General features: G+C 44.9%; 1 protein-coding gene across 1 annotated transcript in view; it reads left to right on the top strand.

Annotated features, from left to right (window-relative positions):
- The first annotated feature begins 699 nt into the window (after positions 1-699).
- Positions 700-18554, top strand: part of STK32B (serine/threonine kinase 32B) — a 333967-nt gene continuing 316112 nt past the window's right edge. The window contains exon 1 of the mRNA XM_024741790.1: positions 700-761. Coding sequence (XP_024597558.1) covers positions 710-761 — 52 coding nt within the window. The 5' untranslated portion in view covers positions 700-709. The remainder of the gene's footprint in view (positions 762-18554) is intronic.

Here is an 18554-nt window from a genome sequence, read left to right on the forward strand (position 1 = left end):
CCGAAGAGTTCCTTTACCCCTGAACCCTACCTGACTGTACAATGGGCAACAACGCTTTTTCTAACGGTTGGGTTGTTGAGAGGTGACATGGGATTGTGCTTATAAAGCCTTTGACTGAGGCCCGACACACAGTAGATGTTCACGACTCGCTTACTGCCTGGAGGGAGCGCCCCGACTCCTCCGGGCCGACGCCGCGCTCAGCTCCGGTGGGTGCAGCGGGGAGGTGGCGGCCCGCACCCTCTCCTCCAGGCAGCCCGTAGGGCTGCGTTCGCCCTCTGTGCCCGCCGCGCCCTCTCCTTCAGGCCGCCCCCGGGGCTGCGCTCGCCCGCTCGCCCCCTCTGCGCAGCCCCCGCCCATTCCCTCCTTCCCCTCCCGCTCCTCCTACTTTTCCCGCGCCGCCTCCGGTCTCCCGCGTGGAGCGCGCCTCGGTGGCCCCAGCGCCGCGAGCTCCAGTGTTCCAGGGCGGGCGCAGGCGAAGGGCGCGGCAGAAGAGTTAGCGTGGCCAGGGAGCGGCGGGCGAGGCGGGAGAGCGCCGCCAGGGGGACGCCCGGGAGGAGGGGGCGCGGTTCCCGCCGCTGCGCGGCGCTCGGCCCCCTCCGGCTCGGCGCGCGGCTGCAGTCTGGGCTGGGCGCTCGCGGCATATTCCGCACCCGCACCCCGGCGGCCGGGCATGTAGTAGCGGCAGCTGCGGCAGCCGCCGCGGCGGAATATGGGCGGGAACCACTCCCACAAGCCCCCGGTGTTTGACGAGAATGAGGAAGGTAAGAGGGCGAGGGGCGCGTGCCCCGCGCTGTCCCTTCGGGCAGAGGCCGGGTATCCCTCCTTCCAGCACCCTTGGCCGAGCGTCGGCTGTGTGCCCGGCCCGTGCCGGGCTACGGGCTTCTACAGAGGCAACAACTCCTCGCGTCGGTGCCTCTTAGGGGCCGGGACGGTGCCGAGCGCGAGCCCGGGCGGGGGATTCCGAGAGGAGAGTGAACCCGAAGGCTTCACTTGGGGGAGCAGGAGGGATGAGTTGACTTCGGAGGCGAGTCTGGATGTTGCTTGGGCTCCGGGGAAACCGAGGTCTCCTTTGGAGCCCGAGGCTGAAGGAGGCGTTTTCTCTGTGTCTGTGTGTGTGTGTGTGTGTGTGTGTGTGTGTGTGTGTGTGTGTACTACGCATTTGGTCTTGTGCACGGGCAGGTTCCATGCTGCCCTCCTCATTCGCCCAGGACAGCTTAGGGAAACTTTTCTTGATTAAACTCTGGGTCTGGGCGGAAGGCGTCCCGCTGTTGGCAGCTTCCCAGGTGGAGGAGTGGTGTAGGCGGTCCAACCTCATCTAAACTCCAGAACTGGGTTCTTGTGGCTCATATCGGTAGAGCTTCGTATTTGGAATAGCAGATCCTCTTTTCCAGCGCTGTGTGTCTGTGGGCAACTTCCTTAACCTCTCTGAAACCTTTGTTTCTTCACCTAGGAGAAGAGACTTACGATTACCGCTTACTACCTTAGGGGGTCGTTTGAAGCTTAACCACTGGTAATTCATGTGAAAAGTGCCTTGTAAATATAATCAGTTACAGAGCTCTGCACTGTGTTAACTTTGCCTCTATAAAGCTCGGTTTGCTATTGCACTGGTTTCTCCAGTCTCCACTGTGCCCCCAAATGAGAGCGAGGTCTACTGAGCATAGTCCATGTGCCAGCCAGTGTTCTAGGGCTTTACATGTGCTCGCTCAGGCCTCATGGCAACTGTATGAGGTGGGTACTTTTGTTGTTCCATTTTACAGTTGAAGAAAGAGATGTGTCCTAGTCAGAGCTGGCTTTGAGGCTGGACAGTCTGCCCTGGAGGCAGTGCTTCTTGTGCCCAGGAATAGGCTTGTGGGCATCAGTCATGATCTCTAAATCTACCAAGGCTGTGGGTGGTAGTCAAACGCTCACCCTGGCAGTCCCTCTGAATAGAATACCTGAATACAGTCAATGTAATTGAGTCACGCCCATTTGGTCCTTTCTTAAAGGAGTTCCTAGTCTAGTGGCACTGAGGACCATCCATGGTGATAAGGGCAGTGAGTGGGACCAGTGCAGGGCCTTGGAGACCCAAGGAAGGCTAAGCCCTTCCTGGTAGTTTAGTCTGGAGCACAGGTAGATAGGGAGCCAGGAGTGGACAGACAAGAGGTAGCCAGGTGGGTGGGGGAGGCCCTTGTGTATCCCAGGAAGCATTTGGACACCATGTAGCTGAACTCTTCCCCAGTCAAGTTCATAATGACCCTGAATTGCTCTATGAAAGTCAAAGTGATCTTGACACTTAAATCAGTATTTAAATATGTGTTCTGCTAGGGACACATCCTGCTTGGGGTGGATGTGGGGCAGGCCTGTCCCTTTGGGAGAACGTCTGTCCTGTGAGGTTACATTCAGGGGTGCTCAGACCCTATGAGAAGATACACTCATTGACAGATGGAGAGGATGACTTGGGCCGAAAACTTTCTGTTCTCAATCAGTCAAAGGTTTCCTGTCTGTTTTGGGGAACCAACCTATATCAGTCTGCTCAGGCTGCTATAACAAGATACCCCAGATGTGGAACTCCCTGGTGGTCCAGTGGTTAGGACTCTGCACCCTCACTGCCGAGGACCTGGGTTCGATCCCTGGTCAGGGAACTAAACTCCCATAAGCTGCGTGACATGGCCACAAAAAAAAAAAAAAAAAAAAAAAAAAAAAAAAAGAAAGAAAAGAAAAGAAAAAAGAAAGCATTCACAAGATACCCCAGATGCTAAACAAAAAAAATTTGTTGTTGGTGGTGGCTTAAACAACAGAAATTTATTTTCTCACTGTTCTGGAGGCTGGAAGTCCAAGATCAAGGTGCCTTCAGGGTTGGTTTCTGGTGAGGGCTCTCTCCCTGGCTTGCAGACAGCCTCCTTCTCCTTGGGTCCTCACGTGACCTGTGTGCTCAAGGAGATAGAGATCTCTGGTGGCTCTTCCTCTTCTTATAAGAATGCCTGTCCCACAGGGTTAGGGCCTCACCCTTATGACCTCACTGAATGCTAATTATCTCCTTAAAAGCCCTCTCTCCAAACATAGTCATGTTGGAGGCTAGAGCTTCAGCATCTCAAGTTTGGAGGGGACACATTTCGGCCCATAACAGGATCCTTTGATGAAAGCCATGGACTCCTTTCCCAGAAGAAAGCACAAACTTATGCATCACTCCCAATTTTAGAGGTTCGTGGTAGTAGCCTGGGTCAAAGGTCATGCTTTAGGTAATTTTTTAGTGTCTTTCTCTTTTATTTTCAGAGTAAATTTGCTTCCCTTATATCGACAACTGTCTCTATCCTTCATCCCGGAAAATGTGCTTTAAATATCTGTTGGCAAAATAGTTATATCTGGCATAGCCAAGCTTTTGATTTTCCTGTTGTTGTTCCTCATTCCAAAAGTGGTCGGGCTCAAGGTCAACTGCCTGGTTGAAATACAAGGTTAGGACTCTCCTCATTTTGCGGGCTTTCAGCTCAGTGAAACATTAACTTGTTTGATTTTGCCAGCATATGTCTCAATACCTGTGCAAGTAACACACTGTTATTTGCTGCCAATTGATTCGCTTATTTCATAGGCATGTGCTGGTCATCTTTTCTGCACCCACCCCTGTGCTGGGCAGCAGGAATATGGAGAAGATGAAGGCAAAGTTCTAACCCTCAGGGAGCTCGCAGAGCAGATAAACAGCCAGGACAGTGTAAGAGAGCTCAGGGGACTGTGGTATCCTACAGGAGGTGCCCTAACCCTGGGGCAGAGAGGAGGAGTCAGAGAAGACTTCCTCTTAGACTGAGTTTTGCAGAAATGGTAGAAGTTCCCAGGAAGGAGAGGTTGGTAGATAGGGGAAGGGTGTTTCAGAGGGAGGGAACAGAATGTGCAAAGACAGATGGTAAAGAATAAACATGGCTCTTTGGGGAGATTGTGGGGACTTTAGTACTCCTGCAATGTGGTGTGTGAGGCTGGAAGCTACAGGAGATGAACCCTGAGTGCTGGAGTGGCCTTAAAGGACCCAGTGGCCATGTATTTGGAATTGACCTTATGGACATCTGTAGTCACGGAAGGATTTTAAGCAGGGCAGTGACATGGTCTGGTGACCGAACATGCTCTCCCAAACCAGAGTTGCTGAGTGGTTGAAGGTGCAGGTACCTACGCAACCAGAACGAATCTGATTTGTAAGTAATTTAAAGCTAAACTGTAGCTGAAAATTCGCCATTGTGTAATTGTACCATAACTGTCTACGTTCTGATGGCAAACATTTAACTTGCATCCAGATAATATTAAAAACTGTAAGCTAGTGATGCATTGTGTGGACTCCTTTTCATACCTAATTGGGAATCATTATCACGACTCAGCCAGGGAGGTCTCGGAATCTGCATTTTACTAGAGAGTTTACAGAGGACCTCCGGAAAACTGCCCAGGGTCCCATGGCCTGTGTACGGATGAGCTGGGACTCATGAGTTAAACCCCCAGGGCTGTTTAACTCCAGAGTCTGGTACCTAACACTGTTTCCTGTGCCACCCCTTAGGACCTACAGGAAAATTAATCCCTCAAAGATACGTAGGACCAACACAGAATGAGACTAGCACAGACATCAGGCTCTGATAGAGGTCTCTTTATGCAGACGTCTATAGGAAGATAGTAACACTGCATCCTGACAGCACTCGATCATTTACAACAATCAGCTACCATCTTCAAAAGACATTTTGTTGAGCTGTCATATCATAATGCAAGTTCTGGGAATGAAAGCAAAATCATCTCCCTTTCCAAATTCATGTCAAAATTGTTTCTAAGGTTTTTTTCCTTTACTGTCCTAATCTATGTCTAGACATTTTTACGTAAGGGTACACTTGCCACACAAAATGATTTCTGCTTTTTCTCTTAGCGTCATGTTTTAAGTAGTTTATGTTGCTATAATGTCTTCAAAATTACTATTTTAATGGGCTATAGTATTCCATCTGATGGAACTATTGTAACTTAAATGTTTTCTTGTTGTTAGACATGCAGGCTGTTTTCAGTGTTTCATCTTTATAAGTAAGTTGCCTGAAAATTTTATACGTAAAGCATTTTTCTTCTTTTAAGTGAATTCCTTAAAATGAGGTGCAGTGAGTGAGATTATTGGATCGAAAGGATTGAATAACTTCTAGGACTCCAGAAACATGTTCTTAAATTATGTTTCCAAAAGGTTTTTTTTTTAATATCAATGTTGTATCAATTTATGGCCTGTACCCACATTTGAGGGTATCAGTTTCACAACCTTGTAAACAGCTCTGGGTATTCTCATTTTAGATTGTTAGGAGTTAAAGGGACATTTAAAAAGAAATGTAACTTCTGTATTATTGTTGGGCCAGGTAACTTCACATGCAGCGTAGAACATGAAAGCATCTTCTTGGTTAACGTAAATATACAACAAAAGTTGTTTAACTCTGGGCACAGTCAGATAACAAAGGCAATTTAAAAAATCATTCCCTGAAGTTGCAATCATGCTTCACTTGGAGACAGTCTTTTGAACCTGGGGTGTCCCTGTCATTGTGATTCACAAAGACCTGAAATCTCTTAATGGGGCAGGCAGGATTCACTTCCAACTTTGTCTCAACTTTTTTTTTTTTTTTTTGCGGTATGTGGGCCTCTCACTGCTGCCGCCTCTCCCGTTACGGAGCACAGGCTCCGGACGTGCAGGCTCAGCGGCCATGGCTCACGGGCCCAGCCGCTCCGCGGCATGTGGGATCTTCCCGGACCGGGGCACGAACCCGTGTCCCCTGCATCGGCAGGCGGACTCCCAACCACTGCGCCACCAGGGGAGCCCTGTCTCAACTTTTTTAGAACTTGGGGGAAGCTCACTTATGTTATACATTGCTTTTCATCCTTGTGCCAGTTGTGGCTTGTGCAAAAGGTGGAAACCAAACATATTCTGAGAAAGTTTGGAGTTGCTCTGAATGCACTTTGTGCTTTATATATAGAGTACGTACAGAAGTAGAGGGTGGAGAGAGGCCATGTAAGGGATGTGGGCTTATGGGCTTGGTGTCCATATGTGTATCAGGCACGTGTGTGTCTAATGCAGGAGTCTAGAATGTAAAGCTTAGATTTTAAGATCTACACCTCATTTGAAAGTTCATTTTGATTTGTCTTGTACATGGGAGATGAAGAAATTTACCATAAATCAATCTGAGATGGTTAAGTAGAAATGAATTGTAGGATGCATTTATACCTTTCAACCCTCCTAGAAAATAAATATGGACTTCATAAGGATAAACCATGTATTAATCATCTCTAGAAAGTCAGACATAAGTATACACACTAATGGATTTCATTGACTATGACGCACACACTTTCCCATGTTTTAACATTTCTGAAATTGGGATGTGCTTTATGATCACTGCTGGTCATGGTGGTACTTGTGATGTAATTTTATTGTTTGTACATGGTCACAGTTGTTCGTACTAACATGATATATGAAAGGTCTAAAGGAACTCTTTTAAGGGATGCGAAAGAATCACATTGTAGATTAATTGGCAGCATTTCTTCCTTCTTGGTGGCACATAAAGTAATAGTGCATTTAATGTGGATGGCACCTGAAAGTAGATTGAATAGAGCATGCCAGCCTCCTTCAGCTGCAAGTGACAGAAAAGCAACATGAGTTCCTTTAAAGGGAATTAATTGGCTCCGGCCACTTCTCATCACTTCCATTCTGGTCCAAGCCAGCGTCACCCCTCTTGCTTAGGTTATTACAATAACTTCCTTAACTGGTCTGCTTACTTTTACCCTTCCCCTCTTCAGTGGCACCTCCATGCAGCAGCCAGAGTGATCCTGTTAACGTGGGCATCATTTTTCATGCACTGGTCCCCTCCTAAGGAGTTACAAGCTCCTTAAAGTAGGGATGTGATATGATTGATTCACTGCTGTGTCCCCAAGCCCTAAAACACCTGGAACATAATAGATGCTCAATAAATTTTTGATGGACAAATCAATAAATGAATGAATGGAGGTGTAAGTCTCATCAGCTGTGGCTGGAACCAAGTTCCTGAATACTATCATGAGAAATCCTCCTCCTTGGATTCTCTCCTCTGTGTGGCTCCAAGCAGGCTCTCTCCTCATGAGGCCCTTACCACCGCCAGGCTCACAGCCTCACAACTCCAAGTGTGGAAAAGGGAGTATCTTTTTCACCATCGTTGCAGAGAACATCCCAGGGTTAGTTTTGATGGGTTCTCATGAGGTCTTGGGTCATTCTTGCACCAATGGCTGTGACCAGGGAGACTGAGGCTCTAACTGGCCGGGCTGGATCTCATGCCCACCCTTGGATTCAGGGGGTGGCGTTGGTTCCCCTTGAGGCACTGGGACAAAGAAGATATGTGAAGAATATTCTCAAGGAATATTGCAGTATCAACAGAAGAAGAGAAGTGGACCCTGGGTCAGGCAGGTAAACACAAACAGAAGCATCTACTCCAGTGACGATTATTTTTTGTGTTCCTTGAAACGTGGACCATGCCTTGTTTACTTTGTTGCATATCCACTTGTGCACTAGACTGTGACGTCCTGAAGAGCAGCAGTTCTTTCCTTTTCACCTTGGTGTCTGCAAGGCCTAGAATGGGGCCAGTGAAGGCCTACGGCAGCTCTTCGTTGAATGAGGGATCAAAGTAATAACTTACTGGGGGCCAATTCCTTCTATTCTTCTGAGTTCAGAAGCTGTTGAGAAACAAACGAAGACATTTCGGGTGTATTATTAATAAAGTTGGTTTGGAGAACTGACTTGGATTTGAGTCCAGAATGGCCTTTCTATTCTTGTCCCTTAATTTCAAGCTTGAAACTGGCTTGGGCAGAGAGTTGAGTCTGTAAGGTGGGCTCTGGGACCGTGGTTCCCAGTCACAGAGAAGCCCAAGAAATTTCCAAAAAACGGCAACCTGTAATGATCAATGGATATCGGACTCTTGTATGTCATGATTTGGGCTGTCACTTCTCTCCCAATGGAGAGAGAAGGCAGATCTTTTTCCCCTGGTGCTTTCTGGGTAAGACAAAAATCCCTCTTTTATGGGACAGCAAAAGGGTGGAGAGGGGAGATGGTTCTCACGATATGAGCTGGAGTGGATAGGCTGTTAGGATGGCGACAGGATTTATGATGTCTTGAGGGAAGGGTTTAAATGCCTTGAGAGAAGAAGGATCGATATTTTAGAAGGATCAATCAGCATAAGCTAGCGCTGAGCTTGGGCATTCTCCTGAGAGAATTGGTAGTAACAAAATATTCTTAGCAATACTCAGTTATCTAAAATCTGGGCTCTGAGCTATTAACAGACAGAGATGGAAAAACTGTTCTACAAAGAGCAGTGAGAGTCCTGACACCCTAAAGGGATATTCTCCTGCAGACAGCAATGGGGACAAACAGTTTAGGATACCAGGGGAGAATTGTACACAGAACCACCAAGAAGAGAAAATCAGTCTTATTAGCCAGAGACAACCAAGGGAAAAGTGAAGACCGATATTGTTACTGATCCTGCAGTCTAACTCCTTTCAGCCCTTGGTTTTTCTGACCTTCTTGGAGTGTCCTTATTCATTGAGGAGTCTGGCCTCTGGTTCCTCTTTCCATCTGTGAAGTCAGTAATACAAATAGGCCCCATTCTCTCAATGTGGGGCTTTACCACTGTTCACCCATATCCCGTCCCTGTTTATTTCCATGCAAAGAATTGTCCTTCCTTGTCCCGTTGCAGTTCTGTGGGAACATGTGACTCGCTTTGGTCATTGTGAGCAGAGGCAACGTGTGTCACATCTTGGAAAAAGTATTTACGAACTAGGTGTCCCTTCGTATGTCTCTAGCTCTGGGCAACCACAATGTTCTGGATGGTGGAACTTACTCCAGCCTGCCTCCCAGAGTGAGTACAACGTGGAACGGAGGCCACAGTGACTACCAGCCCACCTGACCTGGGACATGGCATCAGTGAGACAGACACTTCTGCTGTTTGAAGGCACTGAGATTTGGGGCTGCTTGTTACTGTAGCATAGCACAGCCTGTCCTGATTGGCACATTTACCAAAACCAGCTCTCCCTCAGGCAGAGAACATTCACTATTTTACAGTTAATTATTATGTTAGCTGTATTGTTATTGTAGATACGCTTTATCATGTTAATTTCCTTCTATCCTGATTTGCTGGGAGGTTTTATTATCAATGAGTGTTGAATTTAAGTAAATGCTTTTTCTCCATCTGTTGAGATAATATGTGTTTTTTCTCCTTTTTCTTTATCTGACTAGGTGATGAATCAAATTTTTAGAGTATTCTTAAATAATCAACCTTTCATTCTTGGCATAAAACCCACTTTCTCATGATATGATATATTATTAGATTTGATTTTGTAATATTTTGTTTATAAATTTTTCATAAGAGGATATTATGAATAGTATGCCAATACATTTGAAATTTGGATAAAATAACTACTTTGGAGAACACAACTTAGCAAAAATAATACAAGGAGAATTTAAATATTAGAATAATTCTATATCTATTAAGGAATTGAACCTGTAGTAAAAATTTTCTTGTAAAGGGAAGTCTAGGCCCAGATGTCTTCGTAGGTGAATTCTTCCAAATGGTAGAAATAATAATAATGATGATCTTCCGCAAACTCTTCCAGAGAAGAGCAAGAAAGGGCACACTTTTAATGTCTTTAAAAAATTTTTTTATTGAAGTATAGTTGATCTACAATGTGTTAATTTCTGCTGTACGGCAAAGTGACTCAGTTGTATATATTTATTCTTTTTCATATTCTTTTACATTATGGTTTATCACAGGATATTGAATATAGTTCCCTGTGCTCTACAGTAGGACCTTGTTGTTTATCCATTCTATATATAATAGTTTGCATCTGCTAATCCCAAACTCCCAGTACTTCCCTCCCCCACCCCCTTAATGTCTTTATTAGTTTTTTAAAAAATAAATTTATTTATTTTATGCTGTGTTGTGTCTTTGTTGCTGCGCGCGGGCTTTCTCTAGTTGTGGCGAGTAGGGGCTACTCTTTGTTGCGGTGCGTGGGTGTCTCATCGTGGTGACTTCTCTTGTTGAGCTTAGAGCACGGGCTCTAGGCACACAACAAGCTTCTCTTGTTGACTTCTCTTGTTGAGCCTAGAGCACGGGCTCTAGGCACACGGGCTTCAGTAGTTGTGGCACGCGGGCTCAGTAGTAGTGGCTCACAGGCTCTAGAGCGCAGGCTCAGTAGTTGTGGTGCACGGGCTTAGTTGCTCCGCGGCATGTGGGATCTTCCCAGACCAGGGCTTGAACCCGTGTTGCATGCCTTGGCAGGCGGATTCTTAACCACTGCGCCACCAGGGAAGCCCATCTTTATTAGTTTTTTGTATCAAGGTTATATTGGCCTCATTAAAAGAATTTGGAACTATACCATTTCTTGCGATCCTCTGTAAGAGTTTGTTTAGGATTGTTATTATTTCTAAGTTTCACATGTATGGGCCAAATGTTCATAATATCTCCTTAATCTTTACAGCGTTTGTAGGATCTGTAATGATATCTTCTCTTTTAATTCTGATTTTGGTAATTTGTGTTTTCTCCCTCCTTAATTTATCTTTTGATTGGTCTTGCTTGGGTTTATCAGTTTTTTAGATTTAAAAATACCCTTGGCTTTCTTAATTATTATTTGTTTGCTAATGATTTACTGGTTTATGTTCTCATTTTAATTTTCTCCTACGTACATTTTGGTTTAAGTCACTGTTCTTTTTCTAGATTTTTGAGATAGAATCTTCTTTGATCATTGATTATATTTACTCACATATTCTGCTCATTATTTCTTGCTTCACTTGGAAGTTTCCATTGGAATTATCTTCATTTTGCCTGAAATATTTTCTTTAGCGTTCCCTTTAGAGTATGACTTCTGGTGACACGTCTCACTTTTTATTTGTCTGAAAATGTCTTCATTTAAACTTTGTTTATGAATTATTATTTTTCTGGGTATCAAATCTGTATCGGCAGCTTTTTCCTTCAGCATTTTGAAGATATGATTCTATTGTCTTGTGGTTTTTCTTGTTTCTGATTAAAAGACGACTGTCAGTACTATTGTTTGCTCCTTTTCAGCTGACGTTTTGTCTTGCTGCTTTTAAGAATTTTATATTTTGCTATAAAATTTAAATCAGAAATTTAATTACGGTTTGCATAGGTCTGGCATTTTAGCCATTACCTCCTGTGGCCCTTGCTTCTTGTATCTGTGCTTGAGGGGCATTGTTATTTTTGCGGGATTCTTATTTTGTCTTCTCATATCACATCTGACATTTTCTTTCTCCTCACATTATCAAACTCAAATTGCACAGATATTAGGCCTTATCACTATGCCTCGTATGGCTCTGACAATATTTCTGTATTTTAAAAAAACTCTTTCCTTTCTCTTTGTTTTTAGTCCGAATATTTTCTTCTACCCTATTTCTTTTGTAATCACTTCAGGTCTCTCTATCTGCTATGAAGTATAACTTTCAAGTTCTTAATATTCATTGTTGCCCTTTTCAGTTCTAGAATCACCATTTGGTTCTCTTTTATGGCTTTCACCTCTGCTGAAATTCTCAAAACTTGCTTTTTAATTATTTAAACCTAACAATCACGTTTACTTAGAAGACATGTTTGATGACTCCATTATTTGGTAACCTTCTATTTTTTTTTTTTTTTGCGGTACGCGGGCCTCTCTCTGTTGTGGCCTCTCCTGTTGCGGAGCACAGGCTGCGGACGTGCAGGCTCAGCGGCCATGGCTCACGGGCCCAGCCACTCCGCAGCATGTGGGATCTTCCCTGACCGGGGCACGAACCCGCGTCCCCTGCATCCGCAGGCGGACTCTCAACCACTGCGCCACCAGGGAAGCCCGTAACCTTCTAGTTTTATTGTCAATTGTTTCCTTTTAGACATCTTTTGTTTTTGTTTTCTCATCTATTTCATACTCATTGCTGGAACAAAGCCTTTTGGCATCCTTACGGGAAGCGCAGAGTTTACCAAGCCTCTTCCTTTTTGGTAGACTCTGATTTTTAGTGTGTGTCCTGTCCCTAAAGCCTGTGAGGTCTTGCAAACCCTGTGTGACTTCTTAGCCTCCTGAAAGCTGTTTTCAGATCTGGCAGATAACCTCTTGAGGAAGAGTGATCTCAGTACTGGACCCATCTCTTTGGGCTTTTCTTTTTAATCGATATTCAACCTGCAGCTCTTTACTCCTTTGATAGCTCTATGAGTCCTTCAAATAGATTTTAAAATATATATTTTGTACAGTTATCATAGTTCTTATTAGCAGGAAGGTTGACCAGAAACACTCTAGTCGACCGGAAGCAGAAGTCCTCTCCTCAATGTTTATCTGTGTGTAATGCCTTCTAGTTTAATAATATGCTCTCCCTGGTACCCGTGTCACCTTAGGTCTACCACCCAACACGCCTCACTTTCACAACCATACTTCCCCCCAAAACAGTCTTCTCTTGGTGTCCTCACTTTCTCATGATAACTTGGTCCTTAACTCACTACATTGGCTTCATCATTTCAGTGAAATAGCTCTGAGTAGAGTCACCATGATCATTTGGTTCTTAAAACTGGCATATGATTGTAAGTCTTTTCTTTCTTGGAAATAAGAAAATGAGCTCATGCATAAACTCATGACCCATCTGAAGAGTAGAGCCTGTCCTGTACTTTTGAAGCTCCCTGGGCTTCTCCCTGACTCCATCCCCTTTCCCACACTTTCTCATTCCTAACCATACAGTGTTTAATTGTTATTGCTTTATGAAATTTATAAATATGGTACCACGTTTTATGTATTCTTCTGTACTTTGCAGTTTTTGCTCAAGATTGAGTTTCTAAGATTCACCCATGCTGTGTATAGCTGTACTCTCTTCACTTTCACCAATGTATAATGTTCCATCATGTGACTGCACCGTGGATTTTATCCTTCCTACTGACAGTGGACATTTGTACTCTTTCTAGTTTTTGACTATTATGAACAATGCTGCTATGAACAATTTTGTATATATCTCCTGGTGCACATCCGCAAGAGTTTCCCTAGAACGTATACCATTAGGAAAATCCTGGGTCATAGAATAGGTGTATGTTCAACTTTGTTAGGTAATGGCAAATTGTTTTACAAAGTAGTTGTACCAGTTTACACTCTGATTAGCCATGTATAGACGCTTCCATTGCTCTACATCAGCATTGTTGTAAAGAAATATGATGAGGTCACCAAATGCAAGCCATATTTGTAATTAAAAAATTTCTACTAGTGACATTATAAAGGTAAAAAGGATTAGGTGAACTTAATAATATACTTTATTTACCCGAACATAACTAAACTATTTTCATTTCAATGTCAGAATTATTCAGATATTTTACATCCTTTTATGCATACTAAATCTTTGAAATTGGGCATGTATTTTATAGTAACAACATGTCTCAATTTGGATTAACTACATTTAAAGTGTTCAGAAGCCACATGTGGCTCGTGGCTACCCTGTAGGACCACACACCTTTCCTTCCTTGCCAATATTTAGTTACGGGCTTTTTCATATTTGCCAATCGAATGAGCATAAAAGGGTATCTTATTGTTTTAAATTGCATTTCCTCACTAACAGGTTGAGGTTTCTTTATATATTTCGTTCCCACATTTGTGAAGTGCCTGTTCATAGCTTTGTTAATTTTTCTTCTAGAAGTCTGCCTTTTTGGATTGATTTGTTCTTTACATATTCTAGAAAGCTCTTCTTTGTCAGGTATATGTGTTGCAAATATTGTCTCCTATTTTTTGATTTCCCTTTTTAAGTCCTTTATGATGTTCATTGGCTGTTCCTTCTCCATCTTCTTTGCACGTTCAGCCTCCTCCCCCTTGTAGTAAGTCTTGGAGTTCCTCAATACTGAGCCCTGGTACCTCTTCCTTAGCTCTCTGTACTGTCTCTCCAGGTGAGATTGCCAACCCCTACGTGTTCAGTCACTCTGTACCAGTCTGAGTGCAGTCAGGAGACCAAAGCAATGTCAAAAGGGAAAATGTAGTACAAAGGACTGTCATTTAGTCAAAAGGTTAACTTCGAAAAGGAGCCAGGACCCTAGGAGATCCAGAAGTAGCAATTTCAGGAAAACAGCTGCTCCCGCTAGGGCTGAGGGTGAGTTAACAAGGAAAGAACTCAGAAACCTAGAAGAGGGCTTCCCTCTCCATCTAGGCTGTTTCAGATCTCATTGGGAGGGCCTGGTTGTCAGAGGAACCTGACATCCTACTGGGTGGCACGGAAGCTTGCCGGAGGATGCTGGCTGCAGCTTGCGCAGGAGGGCCGCTGAGATAAGGGCTACCAGGTCCCCTGCACCCAAGCCTACTGCAGCACGCGGAAAGCAGCACACTGGAAGAAAAAGGGACGCCCCTTCCTCCCACTATGGACCGGCAGTGTCTCTGTTGTGCCCTCTATTGGCCATGCCGAACATGAAGCCAGCTGGAAATAAACGTCCACAGGGTCCTGTCCAGTGTCACAAAGCAGTGGATTTGGAGCTCAGAGACAGCACATGCATAACTGGTGCCTATTCCTCTAAAACAATGACTCAGTAATTTATTTCCTTAATTCACATTTCTCCTCTGGGCTCCCAGTCTGTGTGCCTGTGTATGTATTTCCACTTGGATGTCTCAGAAGATTTAATACCTCAAATTCAAAATGACCTCGATCAAACTCATGTGTTTTTCAGAGTTTCCGAGCTTAGCGCGCAGTACCATCATCTACCCAGTTGCAGGAGCCAACATCTCTGAGGTTTTCCTTGATCCTTCCATCTCCCTCACCCCCGTGAATCCAGTTAGGCACCTGGCTGTGTTGATTTTACCTCCCAAATATCTCCCAAATCTGCCCTTTCTTTCCAGCCACACCACTACCATCTCCATTCAACATTGCCCCTCATGGGACCCCTGTGCTGGCTCCTGACTGGTCTCCGTGCTCCCTCTTGCCCTTTCAGTACATCCTCCATCCAACCACCAGTTTTAAATCATGAATATGACCAAGCTGGTCCTGCCTAGCAGTCCTTAGTGGCTTCATTGCTCTCAGGACGAAGATTAGGAATGTAATATGGCCTCCAAGGTTGTATGGTCTGGAACCTGCCCAACTCTCCCATCCTGTCTCATCTCGCGCGAGTTCAGTTCACTGTGTGAGTTAAATTGCTCAGTGCAAAGTTGGTAGAGTACCTGGCCCTGTGGGCACTGTCCCATCCAGTTAGCTACTCCTCTCATTCTTCCTGTAATCAATGCTGTTATTTATACTCTTCCACCGTGGGAGCATTCTTTCAGTTTCATGTAAGTTCCATGCCCACTCCTGCCCCAGGGCCTTATCACTTGTTCTCTCTGCCTGAAATGCTCTCCCATCCACCTCCACCCCACTTGACTTAGTTATCTCCCACTCATCTTTCTTCAAGGTGCCTTATCTTATTCCCAGACTGCATCATGACCCCCAGGGAACCCCCCTCAAATTACCATGTGCCCCTTCCTTACATTTATCACATTTGCAGTTCTTTGCTTATTTGTGTGAATCCTTCATTAATGTCTGTCTCCCCTGTGAGACCGAAGTCTGTATGAGGACAGGGCCTGTGACTCTTGTAAAGTGTCTAGTGTGGGTCCCACTGCTTTTACAAAGTGTCTGTCATTGTAACTGCTGGTCCTTGACCGTCTGCCAGGAAAGGCAAAGAAACATCACTGTGTAACCTATGAAAGGTAACAGCTTCCCTCCTTGTATCTGAAGGAGGCAGTCTAGGGAAAGGGAAAACCAAATTATATTTAAGAAACACCTTGTATGGGCCAAACATTGTTCATGCACGATTTCATGTGGTCTTTAGAATAACACTGCAGAGTAAGAGCGGTAACTTTGGCTTCATTTTATACCCAAGGATATTGGGGTTTGGAGAAGTTGACTAAGTTGTCTTAGGCGATAAAATTGTGGCGCTTGTTCTCACTTCTTTCTGTATAACTGGAGCGCTCTTTCCCACATGCCAATCTTTCCCAAGATTCAGCTGTTTGTGTCCCACCTGCAGAATTATTTTTTACCACAGCCATGTATTACCTGTACTGTTATTTACTTAATACTTTTTTCTATCTTGACTGATTTTACTTTAATAGAACTTTTTAAAAAGGCACTTAAATGGATTAAGACTTGTATAACTGGGAAGAAAGATAAAGTCAAGATGAAGTAAGGTAGATACAAAACAATGATATTCAGTGTAGTAAGATATTAACCTTTTTTTTTGTTTGTTTATTTGTTTGTTTTTTTTGCGGTACGCGGGCCTCTCACTGCTGTGGCCTCTCCCGTTGCAGAGCACAGGCTCCGGACGCGCAGGCTCAGCGGCCATGGCTCACGGGCCCAGCCGCTCTGCAGCATGTGGGATCTTTCCAGACTGGGGCACGAACCTGTGTCCCCTGCATCAGCAGGCGGACTCTCAACCACTGCGCCACCCGGGAAGCCCTTATTAACCTTTTGTACACCCTTCCTTTGTGACTTGCTCAGTGGATATTTTTGGAGTGGATTTGTAATCACTGAACTCCCAGCAGACCTGGGCGGCAGCTGGGTGGATGCAGGGTTGGGCCCTGGGGGGGTCTGCAGGGTAGGCGTTTGCATGTTAGCTCGAAGGCGGGGGTAGGTCCCTGAAGGGAAGTGAGTCCCACACTTTGTTCCCAACATCAGAGCTGCGGCTTGATGCTCTTTCAATCACACTGCAGCTTCCAGCCCTGCTTAGAGATAGTACATTGGCCTCTGGGCTTATGTGTCTCTGGGACACAGCAGGCGCCCTGCCAGGTACACCCTGGAATCTTCCAGCAGGGAAGCCCCGTCCACAACACAGTGGTTAAGAGCACAGACCGTGGAGTCAGACTGCCTGGAGTTCCATGCTGGCTCTGCTACTTACTAGCTGAGCAACCTCAAGTAAGTTTCTTCTCCTCCGTGATTCTCAGTTTCCTTATCTGTAAAATGAGGATTCAGTGGTACTTACTTCATAAACTCTTCTGAGGAGTAAATGAGTTACTACATGTAAAATTCTTACTACATAGTCTGGCACATAATATGTGCTATGTAAGGTTTATTAAATTAGATTAAGTTTTGTGACTGAAGAAGGTCATGCACAGAGGTTAAAAGGACAGGTTTTGGGGGTTACACAGGTTTAAATCCTGATTCTTCTACAAATTGTATAACTGTGGAGCAGTGCCTTAACCTTCCCAAGCCTCAGTTTCCTCCTCTGGACAATGGGATGCAATCTGATACAGTTGCCATGGGAATGGAGTGAGGTGATGCTTCTTACAGTAGACAGTGCTTAGGAGGGCACTTGGCCCAACACCTGGCAGCATGATATATGTACAAAGAGAGAGGTCAGGTGAGGACTGCTGTTCCTTTCAGCCTGAAGAAAGAAGTTGTTCTGACTCCCTCCTGCCTTCAACCCCTATCGTCAGGAGGGATTCCTGATTTCCATTCTCCTAGGAAACAGCCTGTTCAGACAAGCTTCCTTGTCCGAGTCCTCATCACATCTGTCAGGAAGGCCAAGGCCTATTTTCAAGAAGCCCGACTCTGGCAAGTTGTGTGGAACAGGCAATCAGGGATAGCCGTCCTCTTGTTGATGGTCAACGCCACTGACATGGATCAAGCCGACTTTCGAGTCTTTTTGCTAAATCTCTTGGCGGCCCCTATGGAGGGCTTGGGAGTGGAGTGGGATTTTAGGGAGGATTAGATATCGGGCCCCCGTCTTTTAGAAAATGTCCATCATCTTAAGTGCTTAAAGGAAAAAAAGAAAAAGACTTCTGGATGCCTGGTATTGTGGATTGAGTTGAGTCCCCTAAAATGAGTATGTTGAACCCTAACCCCCAATACCTCAGGATATGACCTTATTTGGGGACACAGATGTAGTTAAGTTAAAAAGAAGTCATTAGCGTGGGCCTGAATCTCATAAAAACAGGAAATTGGAACACAAAGACAGACACACACACAGGGAGAGTGCCATGCACACATGGAGGCACAGGTGGGGTAATATGACCACAAGCCAAGGCACACCAAAAACTGGGCAATCCACCAGACGCTGGGAGAGAGGCACGGAACAGATTCTCCCTCACTGCCGCAGAAGAAACCGTCCCTGCTGATACCTCAGTGTTGGACTTCCAGCCTCCAGAGCTGTGAGAAAATAAATTTCTATTGTTTTAAGCCACCCAGTTTGTGGTACTTTGTTATGGTGTCCCTAGGACACGATTTCACCTTGTTTTACCATTATGTAGTAACTTCAATGTGACGTTCTAGAGGAAGCCACAAATCAGGTCTGGGAAGTGTTTCCAGAAAAGGCAATTTCTTTTTTTTTTTAAGATTTTTCTTTTATGTAGACCATTTTTTAAAAGCCTTTATTGAATTTGTTACAATATTGCTTCTGTTTTATGTTTTGGTTTTTTGGCCTTGAGGCATGTGGGATCTTAGCAGCTCCCAGACCAGGGATTGAACCCACACCCCCTGCATTGGAAGGCAAAGTCTTAACCACTGGACTGCCAGGGAAGTCCCCAGAAAAGGCAATTTCTGAGTCAATCCTGAGGTAGGGACAGGAAGCATTGAGGGGGAGGTAACGTGGGGAGGAAGGAAAGAGCTGAGAAGGTGG

The sequence above is a fragment of the Neophocaena asiaeorientalis genome, unplaced genomic scaffold, assembly GCF_003031525.2.
Source record: "Neophocaena asiaeorientalis asiaeorientalis breed wild unplaced genomic scaffold, Neophocaena_asiaeorientalis_V1.1 scaffold218, whole genome shotgun sequence".
NCBI classification, from domain to species: Eukaryota; Metazoa; Chordata; class Mammalia; order Artiodactyla; family Phocoenidae; genus Neophocaena; species Neophocaena asiaeorientalis.